This window comes from Channa argus, chromosome 18 (assembly GCF_033026475.1).
Source record: "Channa argus isolate prfri chromosome 18, Channa argus male v1.0, whole genome shotgun sequence".
Classification (NCBI taxonomy): Eukaryota; Metazoa; Chordata; class Actinopteri; order Anabantiformes; family Channidae; genus Channa; species Channa argus.
In genome coordinates, this window is record NC_090214.1 from 11335765 (window position 1) to 11356178 (window position 20414).

General features: G+C 38.0%; 1 protein-coding gene across 3 annotated transcripts; it reads left to right on the top strand.

The window, feature by feature from the left end:
- The first annotated feature begins 258 nt into the window (after positions 1–258).
- aak1b (AP2 associated kinase 1b) lies at positions 259–19926 on the top strand. Of its 3 annotated transcripts, none has more exons than XM_067483638.1 (20): positions 259–1335; positions 2605–2723; positions 4423–4531; positions 4791–4933; positions 5369–5490; positions 5828–5909; positions 6162–6294; positions 6441–6544; positions 6762–6844; positions 6984–7144; positions 7492–7613; positions 8083–8439; positions 8558–8700; positions 8798–8997; positions 9081–9170; positions 9994–10089; positions 11401–11508; positions 11734–11904; positions 12693–12800; positions 18104–19926. In XM_067483638.1, exons 1-20 carry the CDS (start codon positions 1173–1175, stop codon positions 18814–18816), a joined length of 3327 nt encoding a protein of 1108 aa, XP_067339739.1. In that variant the 5' UTR covers positions 259–1172; the 3' UTR covers positions 18817–19926. The 3 variants fall into 3 exon arrangements, with proteins under 3 accessions (XP_067339739.1, XP_067339740.1, XP_067339741.1); XM_067483639.1 differs by lacking the exon at positions 18104–19926 and adding an exon at positions 13118–16862 and having other exon boundaries at positions 260–1335; XM_067483640.1 differs by lacking the exons at positions 259–1335; positions 2605–2723; positions 4423–4531; positions 4791–4933 and adding an exon at positions 5632–5679.
- The last annotated feature ends 488 nt before the right edge of the window (positions 19927–20414 follow it).

Sequence of the window (20414 nt, forward strand, 5' to 3'; positions counted from 1 at the left end):
CACCTTTCTGACCGTTTCAACCTAAAAACTGATCAATTGTAACATTTTAAACCTTATGACACTGTAAAAGTGGAATTCATGGAAAAATATTGGATTGAATTAAATTGCACAGTTCGTCATACTGTTATGCCTGATGGGTGGAAAGTTGTTAGGCTGGTAGTGTTTTTGTTTTTCCGCTTCTCAAATACAGAAAGAAAGCAGCATATGACCACAGGAGGAGGAGGAGGTGCGAGGCTGCAGCTGCACGCTAAACTACAATACCCAGAATTCCTTCCGCTCCTCAACAGCAACAGCTAGGATGTTGCGATATCGCTGGCAGCCAAAGATTGCTGTGGTTGCAGAGATTAGGCTGCTGGGTAGAAACATCTGTCTAATGTGTCGATAGATGACAGATTTCGTGGTTTGTCCCATGCAGCTACTGTTGCGACACACGGACGCTTCAGTTTGATGTCGACTGCGCTTGTTCGTGTTGATGAGAGGCTGCATCGCGCTAATGCGTTAGCTAACACACACACAAAAAAATCAGTTTTATTGAAGATGGAAGCATTTAAATAGCTAGACGGGCAGCTATGTGGCAACACACAGGGGCTTCGTTTGAATGAGAATGGAAATATTTTTTGGGCTACGTTATTACACAAGTTACCAATCGGACACGTCGTACTCACAGACAATATCTTCAGAGGATAACCTGGATAACCTTACAAGAAATGTCATAGCGCGTAAGTAACTAGCACTCAGCTAGCTTGGTAATGGCTGGACGAGATGGAGAAGGAGCTAACGTTATCATCATCATCAGCAGTCGACCATGAACAGCTCGATGGATAGCTAAAGAAATACTTTCTCCGAGATGCTTTAGCCTCCTGGGTGGTGAAATTTACTTATATAACAGCTAGTCGTAGCCGCTCTAGCTGTCACCAACTGGCTTGTTTTGGCAAACAAATGGGAAATTTGCCACCAAAAATCTGGGTTGTTTCAATATAATCATAAGTGGCAAAGGCACCACTGCATGTTCCAGGCTGCAAATAGACTTATTTGAATGGTCTGGCTCATTAGATTTACAGCCTGACCTGTATTATCTACCAGTGCCGTTATTCAGTATACAGGAAACAAGCATCTGCAAGCATCTGTGCGTCTTTGATTGAAGTCGCAAACACTCCTGTCATTTCGACACCATGAGGAAGTTCTTTGATTCTCGTCGGGAGTTGGTCAACTCTGGGCCTGGTTCCGGAGGAGGTGGTGGCAGCTCTGGGTCCTGCCATGCAGGCGGAAATTTCATTGGAAGAAACTTCGCTGTCGGGCGCCACCAAGTCACTGTTGAGGAGATTATTGCTGAAGGTGAGAAGGGCTTGTACAGACCAGACGATGCTTTTATATTGCATGTGTGTTGTTAAACCGAGAGTATGACGTTTGCCCTGCATGCTCAGGCCAAATGCATGAGTCACATGACAGGAATGTTACTTTATGCCATACCCACAGGAATGATGGAGATTTACATCCACGGTGTCTGTCTTAGATGCATATATTCAAAACACGAGGCCACTGCCATCTCTCAGCTGGACTCTGCCTAGCACAAGTTTCTTTTTATCTTCTTTATGACTCACAACTGTGAATCAAGGATATGGAGAATACAGTACCTGGCGTCAAGAGTCGAAGCAGCTCATTGAAATTATTAAATGAATACTGCTGTAAAGCAGATCAAAAGATTGGATTTTCAAATTGGTTGGATTTCTTTATAAATACAAGCAGTATAGGCACTTTCCAAGACTCTTCAGCAGCACACAATAGCATGCAGAAGCAGAGGCCTGTACTTGACCTATCCAGTCATTTTATTCATTATTTAAACTGGGAAAGAAATTATTTTTTTATTCCTCAATTTTAGTGTTTAAACATCTATTTAATGGATATCATATGACGCAACATTACATTGTGGTTTTTAGATATACTGCTTACAAGTATTGAATATGGATTGAGCAACATAATTTTGTAGTTTATGCAGTATGTCATTGAGAATGTCTCCACGTACTGTACTTCAATATTTGCATCAGAATTGCATGGATAACCTTTCTCTGTATACTCACGTTCATAGATGTCTTTTGCAGATTTAAAATGTCACTGTGCCATATAATACTATATCATCAAGTTTAGGATGCAGCATAGGCTGCAGTGTCTGCCTGAAATTGATGACTCTGTCACATCTAAACCCCGCCAAGTGAATTTGTGGTCTGAGCTATACCAGATGGTTAGGCCCCAATGTAGGCCTCTACGTAAACCCTGCAGCAATAACATGACTAATACATAACACTATAAGGCTGCACCATTTGTTCATGTTGATGTAAGGCTACATTGACACACTATGCAACAGTTGTTGAAGTAATTGGATTGAAACATTAGCATGACATTTAAATATTCTAAATGCCCTAAGTAAACTTCTGAGAGTAGTAGGATGCTAAATAAACACCTAAACCCTATTTTGTATCTGTATGAATCACGAAGCATGGACTTCTAAGGTTTTTACCTAGCTGTTTACTGTCCAGATTTTACTGGCACATCTGTCATGTGTTTGAGGGCTACCAGTTAAATTTAGTTTCTTTCTCAATCCTGCAGGTGGTTTTGCAATTGTGTTCCTTGTGCGAACAAATCAAGGGGTGCGTTGCGCCCTGAAGAGGATGTATGTCAATAATGAGCATGATCTGCAGGTGTGCAATCGTGAGATTCAAATAATGGTAAGTTCCTGAGATGAAACATTTGTCTGCTTGTTTTCGCGCTGAGCTCCTGTGGTTTTGTATTCTGGGTAAAACCACATATAAGTCAACTTCCAAACAAATGTCATGTGCAATTCTCTTTGTATGTAGACATTTTTAAGAAATCCACAACTGCCTTATTCTGGCCAGAGACAAATGCTATATTCAGTACACATTTAGCCTGCAGCAGGAATGTTAGATGGTTGTTGTGAATGTATTTATCTGGATTTTGTTAGGATTGTTTTTTGTTATCATAGCATTGTTTTACATGTTCTACTCCCCTCCCCTGGGATGTTCAGTAGAATAAGTTGTAGAGGTTATACAAACATGAACTCTTAATTCTCAAAAGATAATAGTCCTGTGCACAGCTGCAAGCTCACACAAACTGGAGCAGGAAAATACAAACATTTAATCCCAATGACTAATAAAATGAATTCCACACCATCTACTTCTAGGTTGGGACATTATTGTTTTCTGCATTTATTTTTGTTCCCATCTTGAAGTTGTGATTTTTCCCCTTGCTTTTGACAAGTTTATAATAAATTCTATGTCCTTCCCGGGTATAATTTCATAAGGCTCACATGCTAGTAACAGTGAGAAGAAAAACTACGATGAGCCTATAAGTAGATATGTATGGCATAGTAGTCTACTACAAAATTAAATTTTTCTTGCAGCTCTTTCACAAAGTCATTGTATAGTTCTATAGCACCCTTATAGCATTCACTGAGGTCAGGGTCTGTTCACAAAGCTAATTATCTCTTTAAAGGAAAACTGAGGAAGGAAGGAAGGAAGCAATAGAGGTTCAAATTACTAAAAAGTGCCAGGCTCAGTAAACATTTAACAAAACACATGCATAGTAACATAGTACATAGTAAAATCCAAACTGTTTTGCTTTTGAAAGCAACAATAACCTTTGATAGAGGTGGTAGAAGTACACAAATTCAATACTTAAGTAAAAGTGCAAGTATTTCCCTAAAATATACTCCACTACAAAAAGAAGAACCACTTCAAATTCTATACTATATTCTATACGTACAAAAAAAAAATCATGCTTTAATTTTTACTTAAAGTACAAGTACTACACTAAAAAAACAATGTATTTTAAATAATACTGAATTTGATGCTGTTGATACATTAATGTACAAATGTTCTTTGTTAATTATCATTTCTGCATTCTTCCTTAGCATACAGTGTATTCTTTACCTCTTAGCCTTACTCATTTTTTCTCTTGCTAACTCATATACACACACACACACACACACACACACACACACACACACACACACACACACACACACACACACACACACAGAGAAAAGTAAGAAGGCTCTGTAAACAAACACAAAGGCATAGACAGGCAGGGCTTCACATCAGCTGCAGTAGTTGGGGCTTTTTCATTACCTAATAGATTCCTGATTTCAGCTCCTCATTGTAGCTCCCTCTGCAGGTGATGCCCCCACACTGCATCTCAACTCACACTGATTACGTCAAATTAATTGTTTATCACATTAATATTTGCATTACTTCTTTCTCTATAAACTATTAAAACAATTTCTTAATTCAATTTTTTTAATTGCAAGGCATACTTTCTGATAGATACTTGAAAATTGTTTAATTATAGAAGATGCAAACCTCGTGCCCCCTATTGTGTAGTAATGTTGTTGAACGGTTGCTTTTGCAGAAAGACCTCATTGGGCACAAGAATATCGTTGGTTATCTGGATTCCAGTATCACAGCCATGGGGTCGAGGGATGTATGGGAGGTTCTCATACTTATGGACTACTGCAAGGGTGAGTGCTGAAAGGGAGATAAGATGTGGCTGCAGCTACATGCATTGATTGTAGTATTTAAAAGTTTGAGCAGCAGTTTTAGAATGAATTTGTGTTGTAGTATGCATATTGTGTTTAATGATAAAAATAAAACCTTTATTACACAATAGGTCAGAACAATATCAGTGTTTAAATAGAATAACAGACCTATTAAAAATGATAAAATGAAGTTGATTTCCCATGTTGTTTCTGCTTCTGTACAATTGGGTATTACTTGCAGGAGGGCAGGTGGTCAATCTGATGAACCAGAGGCTGCAGACTGGCTTCACTGAGGCTGAGGTGCTGCAGATCTTCTGTGATACCTGTGATGCTGTTTCCCGCCTCCACCAGCAAAAGACACCTATCATCCACCGAGACCTTAAGGTGATACATTAGTAATTTTTGTTCTAAGGGGAGGCATCACAGGGGTACGCATATTTTTAGGTCATCACGAACAGATGTCTTTTGAAGAATCATGATTGATATGTGTGAAGTGATGCTGAGTTTAATTATGCATTGGGCTAATAGCACAGAGAGGGCAAACTGCAGTGTGGTATATACTTTAAGTTGCTCTCATTTGGTAGCTATAATCCATATGAAAACAAATGCAGAACAGATAACACAGACTTAAAACTTGAAAAGTCTCTGCCTTCAATCTACATGTCATAATGTGATTGTTGCAGGAGGTAAGAAACTCAAACTGTTGTTTGAGTTTCTTTGAATTATCGCACCACCTCCTGAAACTGAAAGTCCCAGGCGGGTCCTTTCATGTTTAACCCCATCTTGTACTTAACCAAATTACCTCTTGTGTATCTACAGGTGGAGAACATCCTCCTGCATGACAAGGGTTATTATGTGCTGTGCGACTTTGGCAGTGCCACTAACAAGTTCCAGAGTCCACAGACTGAAGGAGTGGCCACTGTAGAGGAAGAGATAAAAAAGTTTGTGCCTCTTCATATCATATTTGGCAATATTTGCAGCTTTGATTCATTAGAACTTTTTTTTTTTACATAATTCTTTGTTGTTTTTATGGACTAATTAAAGTCTAACAACTGTAATCCTCATCTAAACCTCAACCGTAGGATTCTGCGCTGAACACCTGAACTTATCATGATGTGTGCGCAAAGGAGGTCTTGTTTGATTCAAAATTTAATTTGCTACAAAAAAATCACTACTTTTATTATTCAATAGGCTGTGTATTTCATTGCCACATTTTAAAAAGAATGCTTACTTTCTAATTTATTACTGCTGTATTCTTACTTATTTTTGTCATTTTAGGTACACAACCTTATCATATCGTGCCCCTGAGATGGTAAACCTTTACAATAACAAGATTATCACAACAAAAGCAGATATCTGGGTGAGTTTGCGACATCTTGGCCTATGATTGACATATCAAACATATAGGCATTTTTAGTAGCGGATTTAGGGATCATTTCTACATAAAAGTATAAACAAAGTTTGCTTCTGTGACATGAACCCCCTTTGTAATTTTAGAATTGTTGGTGTTTAGATGGGAAAAGTTTTTTTTTAACGATATAATCGTTTCTTTCTTATCCTCTTTATGTTTGTCTTTGGTATGACGGGGCGTGCATGTGATTGTCTTCTCCAGGCACTGGGTTGTTTGCTGTACAAGTTGTGCTTCTTCACTCTGCCCTTTGGTGAAAGCCAGGTGGCCATCTGTGATGGCAGTTTCACAATTCCAGATAACTCCCGCTACTCTTATGATCTTCACTGCCTCATTCGTTAGTCTTTCTGAAATGTTTCTATTCATGTTTTCAAAAACAAATTCAGACAAATTAAAATTTTATTTGTGGTTTAATTGTGAATGTCTATTTATCGGCTCTCCACGTCATGAGCTTCATCCTTGTTTGTCTATGGTGTTCTTCAGGGTACATGCTGGAGCCAGACCCAGACAAAAGACCAGATATCTACCTGGTGTCCTACTTTGCTTTTAAACTAGCTCAGCGGACCTGTCCTGTTCAGAATGTGAAGGTCAGTCACTTTCAGCACCAAGGTCAGGTGAAATTCTTGGATTTGCTTTGCTTTCTCTAATCATCAATTGATTTTCCTGGATTCAGTAGAAACATACACTAGAAAATAGTTATTAGCCTCAATGATATTAAGGCATTTTTAAATTATAAGAAGCCTGTGTAATTGTATCATTAATACTTCTTTCGTGTATTGTTTTTAATTTTCTTTTGTAATCCAGAACTCTCCAATTCCTTCTAAACTTCCTGAGCCGATCAAAGCGAGTGAGGCTGCTGCTGCAAAGAAGAGCCAGACTAAACCCAGGCAAGCAATAAAGCTGTAGCAACACTAAATTTTGTGGATGTAATTAAGGACAGTCAGTATTCTGATACTCATTAAATAATTATGGTAACACTGCTTGCCTTGATTAACAAGAAGGACAACATCCTCTTATTCTTGCCAGACTGACAGATCCAATTCCTACCACTGAAACCTCCATCACACCACGCCAGAGGCCCAAAGCAGCCCACACCCAGCCTGCTGCTGGCATCCTACCCATCCAGCCTGCTGCTCTCACTCCTCGCAAGAGGGCTAATCTCCCTAGTGGCGTAGGTCAGCCACTGGGTATGTACAGCACTCATCCCATTCCTCTTCTCCTCTCCATTACAGGAAAAAGAGAAACACCTTTTGAATATAGATAATGACGTAGATAGATATGCCTATTGAATACCGCAATTCTCCACACAGACAGATCAGCTATGTGCGTTAAGATCTGTGCCAATAAAGAAAATGTAACCATTAGCCCAAAGTGATTTTGAAATGTTCCTCAGTTGATGTCATTGCTGTATCATCCTTTATGTATTTTGCTCAGAATATGTTCCTATTAGGCAAATTATGTTAAATGATACTGACATTCTTCTGCCTTTGTAGAAATATTTCCATTCATGGATCATTGTTTTAACATCCCACAGGAGTCAGCTTAGACCTCTCTCAGCCAGCTGCAGCACTGCAGTCACAGAAGGTGCAAACTTCAGCTCTGCCACTTCTCCAGCCACAAAACAATTCCATTCAGGCGGCAGCTCAGCACAAGCAGGTATGTACTGACTAATTACTCTGAAAATATCTTTCTGCAGCTGCTAATTTAACACTAATAAGTGTATTTCTGTATGAAAATGTGCCAAAACACTTATGCTTATGTCTTCAGTAAAGTTCAGTTCATCATCAACTGATACATGTCTTTACAGTAGTTGTATTAATTATTAGTAATTATTTTGCCAATTTATGTCAATGTAAATAGATTTTTTTTAGACTGTTATCTGACAAACATTACATTTCAACACACGTCCCTATTGTCTAGATGGCCATTTTTCACTTTTCAGATTTACTATATGCATTTTATACATTTATATATACATTTTAAAACATTTAGATAGATAATGAATACATAATGATATTAGTAATTAATGGTTAATAAGTGAAACCATGAAATTAGTGCATCACATAAGCTCATAGGTGCTTTTGAGAGGTGGAATACTGGGCTATACCAGTCATTTGTGTGACAGGTTGTGCAGCCAGTCGCTGCGACAGGAGCAGAGGCTACAGCAGCAGGAGTGTCACCAGTGACCACACCTGACATACAACCAAGCGCACAACCAACTGTCCAGCAACAGACTACATCCCCTCCTGGAATCAGCTCAACCTCCCAACAGGGAGCGCTGACTCCATCCAGCCCAGCTCCACCCCAGCGCCCAGCTCGGCGCAAGCAGGCTAGTCTGGCTCAGCAGCCATCAGTTCAGCCATCACCCAGCAAACTGGCCCCTGGCCTGACAACTGTATCTTTGCAGCAGCAGACAACTCAGCTGTCAGATGCCCAAGCTCAGTCTGCATCTACAGAGATCAGCCAAAAATCAGTTGAAATGGTAAGTGGTGCTGCCGCCTCACAGCTCTAAACATCATTAATTTTCTACTGTGGAATTGTTGTACTTTTTTTCTTATTTTAATTTATTTTTTTATTTGCATCATGCCTCTTTTGTTCAGACTCCACCTGCTTCCCCAAAGATGAGTGAAGAAGCAGGCCACCAACGCGTCCCAAGTGACACCACAGTCAGCAGTGTTTTGTCAGTTCCAGCTAGCGATTCAAAGCAGCCACAAGAAGCTAATGGAGATGCTGCCCTCAACCAGTAAACAAGTTTAAAGGAATAAACATGAAGAGATGTTCAAACTCAGCTTTTTTCTCCTGATTGTTGGACATGTGGAACTTTGTGTTTGTGTCTGCAGATCACCTACATCTCAGCCAAGCACCACCCAGCTTAGTGCTAGTGATGCAGTGCAGGACCAAAGCAAAACTGGAGCCACTGTTCCTGCCCCAGGTGGTGCCACCAACACCCCGTCGCAGCCAGCGTGGAACCCGTTCGACGATGACAACTTCTCCAATCTCACTGCTGAGCAATTAAAAACTGATAACAAACAGGCAAATGGTAAAGAATGTGTGCGCGCACGCTGTTTTCAACATTTATTACACAGGAAATGACTGTAATAGTTTTTGTTTTTTTTAAACCAGACGTACTTTCAGAAACCGAGACATCATCTTCTGAAGAGCTGATACCCGGTCTGCAGGCTTCAGCTGTGGATAATTCATCCCAAGAAACTAGTATGTATGCACTTAAGTGCCATCATTACAAAGTTGTGATGAAGTGGAAACATAGAGCCACATCAAAAACTGTGTGTCTGGACACAATGTTTTAACTCACAGTACAGACAATGTGATAAAATCCAATGAAGAACTGAAACCAGCAGATGCATAATAGAGGATTTTTCAGATCCTGAATTTAGATTTTTTTTGGAAATGCCAGATTATGGAAAATCTATAGTATGGATTGCTGATATCAAAAACTGACTTACAGCAAGGTCACTTAGACTGAAAAATAATACAGTAAAATATCCTAAGAAATTATTCCTCATTTGACACAGAATCCAATGCCGCATACTGCATTGCACTGTATAAACTATAAGAAATGTAGGGTCAAGCCAAGACGGGAACCACATAATGCACTTGATTCACTTAAATAATCAAAAGTTTGAAGGAGCTTTGAAGTGCATGGGCTGCCTATGTTGATCAAATAATTAAAATAAGGGTTTTGGTTAGAATAAAAGAAGTACTAACTTTTCAATGATTTGTAATGTAAACACTTCTGAACAGATGTAGCCACTAAAGGTATATATGCAGCTTTTAGCACATGTTTGAGTTTGGGGATTGATATACTAAAATGCTTTATTTGCTAATAAAGTAGCTTGGAGGCTTATATCATCCAAAAAATATCAGAGATGCAGATATGAAGTTTCCTCATTTGGTCTGTAAGATTTATAAAGTTCACCCACACCCAGTGTTGTATTTAAGACATGAATAATGCCTTTTTAGGCTTTTTTTATCCATTATAACACATCTTTTTATATTACATTGCTTTGTTTGCCAGTTGAAAGGGCATCAGCCATTCTTGATGTGGATTCAGGGTCTTCATTGTTGGCCATCCCAGATCCTTTTCATATCCTTGAACTCTCAGATGCACCAGGTAAATGTCATAGTCTCTTGTTACAGTTTATACATAAACACCCCTTTATTTGTCTGTCATGAAACAAATTAGTTTAGTTAGATAAATGAAAAAAAAAAGACTGTTTTAGTATATCAGTTTTGTTATGTAATGCTGATTGATTTCCCAGGAGAAACCCAGACATGTTGCGTAATAAGTCTATGAATCTAGAACAACCAAAAAATGTAAATGAGTCCAAATGTAACACCTAATACATTATTTAACCCTGCATTTGCAAGTAGCTGAAAGGTAACTTTTGTTCTATATATTTTTCTTTTGGGTTGGTGACATTTTTTCATGGAGCTGATATTGTTTTAGACCTTTTTCACAAAACCCATGTGTACTTAGCAGATGGGTAACCCTATTTCCACCTCTTAGTTGGTTCGTTTTAAATTAGAGCCAACAAAACAGACTGAAAAGGAAAATGGGTTAGAATTCCGCCATAACAGCCATTTCTATTACATGTGAGATACATTTTCCATCTTCCTTGGTCAAGTGTTACTAAATCTTGGAAGAATTGAAGACAGAATTCAGCGTGATGAACCATCTCAGTTTAATACATGCCGGCATGGAGAAGAACAAATGGATGCTGGTGTCTTCGGACTTGTATCTCTCAAACCCCTTCTATTTGTACTCAAACCCAAGAAAAAACCACCCTCACAAAACATGAATGAAGAAACCAACATGTATGTGTTCTTCGTCATGCTGGCATGTATTAAACTAAGATGGTTCACCACACTGAGTTCTGTCTTCAATTCTTCCAAGATTTACTAACACTTGACGTGGAAGAAGGAAAATTTCCAACACATACATCCCAGCTAATAGTATACGTCATTTATGTTATGCTTTCTTACCTGCGGTGGGCTGGAAACATAATCGTGGTCCAGTTGAGAAGTGTCATTGGCAGCTTCCACTCTTACACTGAACAAAGAGGAGGCAGTTTCCTCCGCAGCTAAAAGTTTACTTTCCCTTTCATAGACATTCTCCCCTTTTTGTGGTGCAACAAATTTGTTCAATGAAAAGTGGCTTGGGACACCTCCATCTACAATCATAATACTGCCTACTTTAATATAATGATCCAAAGTGAAATGCTGACTATTAAAGTACATGGTATCTCTTTGCACTTTAAAACGTGTCGTTCGTCTGGCCTAATTGACTTGTTTCCATGTAATGCCTTACTCTGGAAGTTAAGCAGGCTGTTCTTGGCTGCTTCGGGTTGAGAAATGCAAAAGTGTGAAAAGGTTCTATTGGATTTTGCTCAACTTTCTTTTCTTTTTCTTCACCGGCCTTTAGAGAAGCTGATCGAAGGACTCAAATCTCCAGACACATCGTCACTCATGCTTCCTGACCTCTTGTCATTGTCTGATCCCTTTGGTAGCTCTGTGGAGGAGTCTGCTAAAGGTGTGTGTGTGTGTGTGTGTGTGTTTGCACTTTGATCTATGAGCTGGCGTCTGTGTCTCAAATTGCATTTGAGTACACATGGGAAAGATTCTGTGTGCATGTGTGTGTATCTGCCAGTGTCACAGTGGTGGTTTCAATATGTCTACTGTCAGTGTCCTTGTCCTTTTTGTACTTAAACATTACAAAACTTGACCCTCTTTTCTGTCTCCCTCTGGCCTGTCCCAGACCATCTCACTGCAGATGACTCCCTCCTGAGTTGCTCTCTGATTTCTGGTCCGTCCACCCTTCAGGCAGTGAGCAGTGCCACCTCTTCCATCCCCTCTGCTCCCACCTCCACCTCCTCTGCTTTAGATGATTTCAGTCTGTTGTCTGGAGACTCAGGACAACCTAAAGCAGGTAAGGCGAAGGAATCTTATTAAACAAAGCAGCGATAACTTGCTAATGTTGGTAAGATTTATAAACTTAATAGTTTTCTAATAAATCTAATGGTGACAGACAAAAGTCCTCTTTGGTAATTGGCCAACAAAAAGAGACATTTTAGCTTCAACTGTTGTGCACCTCTTCAATACCATATACAGAAATCTACCATATACAGAAGTCTTTTCAATAGTGCATTTTCCACTAAAAACAAATCTCAGCCTTGAACTACATGAATTTACCAACCTCTTGTGCAGGTTAACAGATTTTATATATTAATGACACTGTGTTCTGCAAGCTGATCTTTTCTGGCAGCAGAATCATCTCTATCTTCATAACTTCATAAACTTTTGACATTAAGGAAACCATTTACTTTAAACCACATTTAGGGATCCACAGATGTGGTTTAGTTGTTTGTTCTCGGCTGGCGAACAAAGGCATTTGACTGTTGTTGACAGTGCCAACTCAGAATCACAACCTGCCTGTGCACCAGCTGCATGATCCTAATTAGTACCGATATCTTCAAATCAAACGGCATTTGTTCCACTAGAGCGCCGCAGATGTGTTTTGGCCATAGCTACTGATTTTGTAAAAGTTTTTATCATATGGAGGAAACACACTTACTAGAGTCAAACACTTTTTTAAACTATATGCTTACTTGGCCTCTGTGTTTCTTTTTCTTGTCATTATACATTATATAGTTAGAAAAGGTTTTAAATATAAAAACCTTTTCTAACTCAGTAACCAATGTTGTTTTTTCCTCGAAGACTCCTCTCTACTGATCTCTGATTTTGAGCCCCAGCAAACCAGTAAAGAGGCAGGTACGGAGGATGAGTTTGATCCTATTCCTGTCACAGGCCGAAAGAATTCCCAAGGTAAGACTCCACAAGCAAGACAAAGTGGGTCAAGATTGTTTTCTTGATTATAGACATCCAGGCATTATTTTAATGGCAGTCAGACTTACCGAAAACAGTATCTGTTGTCTGAACTATTGTATACCCTCAGAATGTTTGGAAATCCGTATAGGTAATTGGGTAAATTCTGTCCTCTCTTTTCTCTCTTGTTCTCTGCCTCTCTCCCTCTTCCTAAAAACTGCTGTGCTTGTTGTGACTCCCGCTCCTCTGCTTCTCCTCCCCTCTGTTTGCCTGTATTCGTCTTGTCCCCCCTGCCTCCTCCTTGTCTCTCCGGCCAGTTTCAGGAGGCCACTCGCGCAGTAACAGTGGCGACTCTGAATCCAGCCTGCCCAGCTTGGCCCGCTCCCTGCTGCTGGTGGACCAGCTCATCGACTTGTAGGCCCCCTGTAGAAGCTGTAACACTGGATTATATACTGGCACCACATAACGGCAACCAACACTGTTGTCATAGCTAGCTTCCTGCATCCCCTGGCTGTCATTTTCATTGTAGTTCCTACAGTAGAAATCACTTTCACCTTTCAGTGCTTCTCCATTCCTGCCTTCTCCCCTGTATAAACTGCATTGTCTGGCTTCTCTTCATCTCTCATCTCTCACTCATATTTTCTCTTTCTTGTATAGTCTCTACAAATCATATACACTTCATTGTTTTCAAGTTGAAAAGTACACTAACATCATCCTTTAAGATCATTAAACGTTGTGTCTTTCTGTCAATCAGAATATAATATTGCTATCCAGTTTGTTTAAACAATATTGCATTTTGTCTAATAGCAAACAATAGAAGATCATTATTGTAGTGTACAATAGGCATAGTTATAAGTGGTTGTAGTTATTATTGTGCACAAGTGAATTTGTTGTTGTATGCCTTTTTACATTTTCCTCCCTGGAATTATTTGCACATTTTAAAGTTAAACCATAACTAAATTTGTTTATTCTATGAGGGGGAAACTCAATGTAACTTGATGCAGCCTGATTTGCACAATGCCATAAACATTACCTCTGCCAGCCTAAAGATGTTGGATGGTATATAGTTTATACCTTCTATATATTAGACGGAAAAAATATATCAAACTGATTGGCAGTCTGGAAACAGTATAGCCACTAACACTTGTCCCACGTGTCTGTTTTTTTCTGCTTCTCCCTCTGCAGCACAAACACTACATGAAGTTATTGTGATTGACCTAAAAGCAGAACACATGTTTCCTTTTTCAGAATAAACAGTGAAGTGCCATAAAATAATCTGTGATGCAAACTGATGACAGGTGGAGTCTTTAGTGTACAGTATCTGCTGAACTTAAATACAACTATAACACAAATTGTCTTGCAACTTGATTTCCAGACAAACTGTAGGCTGCTTCTAACACAGGGATATGTTCTCATTCCCTATTGTTTTGTATTTATTTAAAAAGTTGATTCTAAATGTGTGCTAAAATAATAACTTGAAGTCATTTGTTTTGGTTATCGCAGTGTGCCATGGCAATAGAAAATGCATGAAAACATGAAAATAGTTTAAATATTCAACAATAATAGGAAATGGTAGAAATGCAGCCAGTCAAAATATTGATGACTATTCAGGTAATTTGTTGGCACTAAAAGACATAGTAATGTGGCTCATAAAAAAACAGTTCTTACTTACCCTTGTTTAAAACATTTACACAAACATCCATCCCACATCGTGCAATCCTTCCTTACATTCCTGTCCTTTTTTTACTCCTGATTTATGTAAATACATACTGCATTCCCAGCAGGCTCTCATCCATACCATACAATTGCTTAATCTTCCCATGTATATAAGAAGTCATTGTCATGAGGCTTTACTTGTGGAAAACATATTGCTTTACTCGTGAAATCTGTCATATATACTTTATATATGACACCATATATATAAAACATGACATTGTTTTCTTGTTAATAAATGTTAATATGAATAGAGTGTTAGAGAATGAATGTAAAAAATAAATGAGTCTATGATAAAAATATCTAGAATTCTTAAAACCATAATCTGAATAATATTGAAGAATATTCTATATACATTATATATATATATATATAAATATATATAAAAATGCATTCCTCTTTGTGCGTTGAGAACGTTTTTTTCTTGGTTATATCTACTCAGTAAATGTCAGTACATTCAAATGTATAGATGATAATTCTAGTCTTTGTTTAGCCTTAAAGATGAGGCTAAATCCCATGTCCTATTCTACCTTTGTGAAAAGAAAGTGAGCCTGTGTTTTGTGTGTTTACACGGAGTGATGAAGGATTATATTTTTACTCTAAACAATTGACAGTTTTCTGGAAAGTGGGAACTTAACTTCTTGAATCATAGTCCTGTTTTTAATTGCTAAACCTTTTCTGAAGTTGTGCTTTGTAAAAGCTTTGTTTTGCTTTACCGTTTTTAGTGACCACAGAGTTCATATCACAGCATGGCAGTGTTGTTGAAAGTTATGTTCATGTGTGTTGGTATACAGTGTTATGGATAAGTATGTATGTGTGTGTGGAGTCAGAATTGTTGGATGTGTTTTCCAGTAGCCTACTTGTGTTGTTGTTTGCTGCAAATATGGCGACGGTTATGTTGCCATTAGAGTCTCTTCTGAAAGCACACACCCCCTTAAAATTCTCTCAGGTAGTCCAAGCTACGTCACTCTATCTGAGAGTTGAATACATATTGGGTTATTGCTCCCCAGTCTCACTGTCCTCTGGACGCCTGCGCTCCGTGTTACATTTATGAGAATTTGTCTGATATGTAATTTGTGAGGGGCTCTGTGAAATGTGAAAACTGTTTACAGTGAAGATACAGTACAACACTGTTGCTGTAGCAATGGGTTTGATTATAAGTCAGTTTTACTGTGGTACTTCAAAGTTTGTGAACAAGCACTTTTTTTCTAAAATGTCATTTGTTTAATTGAGTTCCCTTTATGTACTTTATGTACAGGACTTGTGAAAATCCGATCATGTTTTAGGTCATATGTATGCAGAAATTTGTAAGGAATTCACAAACTTTCAAGCATCAATGTAAGTGAGCTGTCTAAGGTTAAAAAAAATCAGCTCCAATCAGCAATATTAATGTTTCTGTTGGATGAAACAAAGTCATCGTGTTTCCCTCAGTAGGAAGACCTTCCACCTTCTTTTTTCCATTTTGTCATGTTAGAAAATGATCTTAAATAGCATCTAGTGTACATTAACAGTACTTTGTTTTGTTAGATCTACTGAAAATACTCTATTCTGGAAATGGATGTCAATCAGGATTTGTGATTTCAGCAAAAAATTTGAATGACAAATTAAAGTATATTATGTTTAATGGTGGTAGAAGCACAATAATTACACACGGATTATTGATTAAAATGTTGTTATTTTCTTAATAACCAAAGTCAAAGCAGTGGTACAAAACAAATTTCACACTATCACATGTTAAATCTAGATTCTGTGAAAAGTGCCAAAAAGTAGAGGAGCAAAGTTGGTAACCTACCCACATGTCCTTTGTCAATAAAGAAGTTTGAGGGGTTGAGAGTATTTTGAGTAGAGCTCACTGACATAGAACTTGACATATCCTTTTATTATCTAAATTAACTTAAAAGAGTGGTAGGTTTCAACATAAAAGTCTCTTTTGGGCGTGTTTACTGTAGGTAGTGCATGTGCAACTGAACCTTTTGTGTTTTTTTTTATCATCCTCTTTATAATCCTTCCACTGAAAAGCTCAGTCATTTGCAGTAACTGTTTGAACCTATGCAACTCCTGAGCTTTGTCCCCTGTAGCCGCCTGTGTGATGTTGTGATCGGTAAAGCCAAACAGGTCATAAGATTAGTCCTTGATGTGAAACAGAAGCCCCTCATTTTCTCTGTTGTTTTGCCAAAAATGAAAGCTGTCAATTATCTGATACTATTGAGTGTTTTGAGATGCCTCTTGTCTTTATGGCCTAAACCTGCGTGGTATCATGTGCTCCTTCTATTTTTGTGAGATAATTAAAGAACTATAAAGGGGTGGCAAATAAAATACCAATGTGAATGTCAGCGTGTTGACTATTAATTGTTAAATGTTCTTGTGTGATTATTGTTAACATTCTCAGTTATAGCTAAAGTATTTAACTTTAAAAAAAAAAAGTATGTTCCAAAAAGAGGCGTTGTCAAAGCCTCCTGTGACCCAGAATCATTGATCAGTATGGGCAGAGGTGCAGAGAGATTGCATTTTAATAGTTTTGAAGTGAGGCTCGTCCTTCTACCCTATTAGATAATTTCAATGATTTCTCTTTGATTTATACATTTTGGAGAAATCTTATTTATCGTAATTTCCATATGTTGGCTACTGGAAGCATTGGGCAGAGTGTAGCAGAGCAGATGTGGCCAGCAAATATATTCCAAATTTAAAAGAAATTAGAGCTTTCTGCTTTTTTGCACATAGTCTGCTCCTGGTACTAACTTAACATACCTGGCATTGTATTGTGGTAGTGTAGTCATCAGGTTTTGACAAGGAACAAAAATTTATGGAACAAAAGAGCTTGGCTTTCCAATCAAACTATTCTGTCATGAATCTGAAATGTTTTGAGTGCCATCCCAAATTATTGTACACATTTGTATTTGTTTCTAATCAGACTTGTATGCAAAGATGAGCGTGAAGTTGGGCATTTAATATAGTAAATTATTTTTTAGTATGTAACATACATTTGTAGGGTAGGTTAAGCATTAATGCACTAATCAATGTCTTATTCTACTTGGGTAACAGGTTAAGACTACTCAGGTAAGACCAAACACAAGCTTTATGCCCCATTTAAAATCTCAATCCTTTTTTGTTTTTACATTTGTGCGTCTTGCATCCTAAGTAATTTCTCGCTTTCCTAAACAGGTGGGCACAATACCTGTTGTTGAATGGGTCAGGATTTTATTTTTACTAAAACCTGATTAGACACAATGTCAACTATTGTACTTATAGGACACCTGTATCAGCTTATGTATTTTAGTCCATAAGTATCAAGAATATTACAGTACACAAATAAAAAATTATGTGCTTGTGATTTGTAATAACTACTTGTTTTTCAAGTATAAAATCTATCACTTAGTACATATTCTGGTCACAAGTCTTTAGTAGCCAAATTTAAAATGTATTTATCCTAAAGATTTTTAAGTGTGGTTATAAAAAAGAACCCTACTGACAAAAAGATTTGTCAGTAGGGTTTGATCCATTTGAAAAACATGTTCAGATAAACTTACTTGTTCTGTTCATCACCAACACTGTTTCAAGAAACCTTTATTTCCCATTTCTTCCACACACAGACCTGCAGAGGGAGCTCTCCAGTAATGCACTGGGAAGCGCCGGGACTTCTGTGCAGTTATCTGTGAAGAGTGAAAGGTTGAACAGTCAGCAGAGGACTGCTTCATGTGGCTATGATAAACACTTTCTGTCATATGATGACAGGAACATACAACACCAGATAATATCAACTACTTCCACCAGTCTTCATTTTATACCGGTCAACCAAGTGCCCCACTTGCAGCTTCAAAACAGCCCAGTTTCCTCTGATGTTTTCCAGCTGGCCCCTTTTAAAACACAAGGAAAAGAGAGCAAGATGCCATTCAGCAGCTCTGCCTTTTGTGCGTCTTATAAACCTGCTGAGCCATCTGATGTTTTCCTCCAGGCACCATTTGGAAAGAGGCAGGAAACCACCAATCCTGTTTCTGCTTACTCTCACATATTTACTTCTAGTCCACAGCAGATCCAACCTAGCAAACAGTGTCACCTTAACCTAGTATCATCTCTTGCTGCTCCTCAGCCTCTCACTACTCAGGGCTCTTCCCTGCAAATGGAGACACCTCTGGTCCAGCAGCCATTGGCGGTGCACCGGGTTGTCTCCAGGATCGGTCAGCAGGCCGCCGTGGGTTCAGTGGCTGTGGGGCCTCTCTATTCCTGGACCATAGGGGGAAGAGCATTGGATGACCCATTCACTGCGGCACCTTTTCAGCCAAGGTGCTCTGAGGGGAAACCTTGATTATGTAATGGTCTTTTTAAAAATGAAGGATCCAGAGTATAATTCAACTTAAGCCATTTTTTTATTTAGTTATAGTATTATCATTATTAATGCAGTATTTCAATGAATTATGCTTTTACCAAGTATGTATCTTTTTTAAGTTAATATTCTACCTCAGTCATCTGATTTGTCTTTATTTTGAGCACAGCAGTGTGTTTTTGCAGCACTTTACAAACTCACTTTTTTAAATCAAAGAAGATGTGTCAGCGTTTGACTGCATACATTTGAGTTTTAGTATCTTTATCAGCTGGTTGTTTTTTATCCAAACTTTCAGAGACTGCTGCAAAAGATACCAAATATTTTATGACAAGTCAAAAAACACTTAGGAAAATCAAGTATAATGGCTCTAAACATTGTGATGCAGTTTAGGGAGTGAAACTATTTAGGCAGTTTTTACATTTACACATATCAGAGTAAAGCACTGTAACTTTTCACAAATGTATTCAGAAAAGACAGGCTAGTAACAAAAAAAGAAGAATCCAAATGGTTGACTTTTGGGGAATGATTTCAAGCTCAAATAATTTCAAAAACTGCATCAGTTATATACTGTAGGAGTAGTTTTCTTTTTCAACATTTTCATGATTTTTTGTTTTTCATCTTCTAGTGAAATATATCATGTGGTTTAAATCAGCTGGTGTCTTACAGAAGGCATTCTGAAGAAGCAATAAGGACCAAGAAACAAACAATCTTGACCAAGCTGGCTTTTTACTGTTTCTTCTAAATTATGCTTTTAATTTTGCTCCATACTTTGGCAGTAATGAAGATGTTTTGTAAACCATGCTCCCTTTGCTAACAGTGTCTTGTCCATGCACCGTATTTTTATTAAATGTATATTATCCTTTTATTAATTCTGGACTTAAACATAACAGTAACAAAACCTAAACTGCATATTAAAGCTTTATGAAAAAGAGCATGATATTCATTCAGTCATTACAATTTACCTGTCAATAATCAATCATGTTCGAGCTTTGTGTCAGATCTTAATCACTTTCCTGCCCTACTGTCATTTCAAGGAATGAAGACTTATATTTTAAATGGCTCCACCTGAGAATAAAAATGGTGGCGAATGGATGTTCCTTTGTTTTTTTTTTTTTTGCTTAACTTTAAGTCCAGAAATATTGCTGGTCCAGCACCATGTTGTTGGCTCCCATGCCGCTGTTGGAAACTTGTCTTTATAAAATGAAGTTTACATAGAGGTCATAGGTTTTATCTTTCCAGTAAAGTTTTTGTTTTATCTCTGTTGTTGTCGAGACCAGATTATGCAGATTAAACAACATGTGGTGGTGAAGTGGAAAGTAAGTCTGCTATTTCATCAGTACTTTTCATGTCAAACTGAGTCAACACAAATACAAATTGGTGCTCAGATAAAGTAAGTTTAAGCTTGTGTCAATTGTGAGCTAGTTGTTTTTGTTCAGTACTGTGTAAAACATCATGTTTTCATTGGTTTAGTAAGAGATTAATTCACTTGATCTTGGAATAAGAGTGGAGACTGAAGCAGGTCATGCTAATTTCATCGCAGTAACATGTCTGGGTTTGTGTGCATGAAGGATGACAAAAGT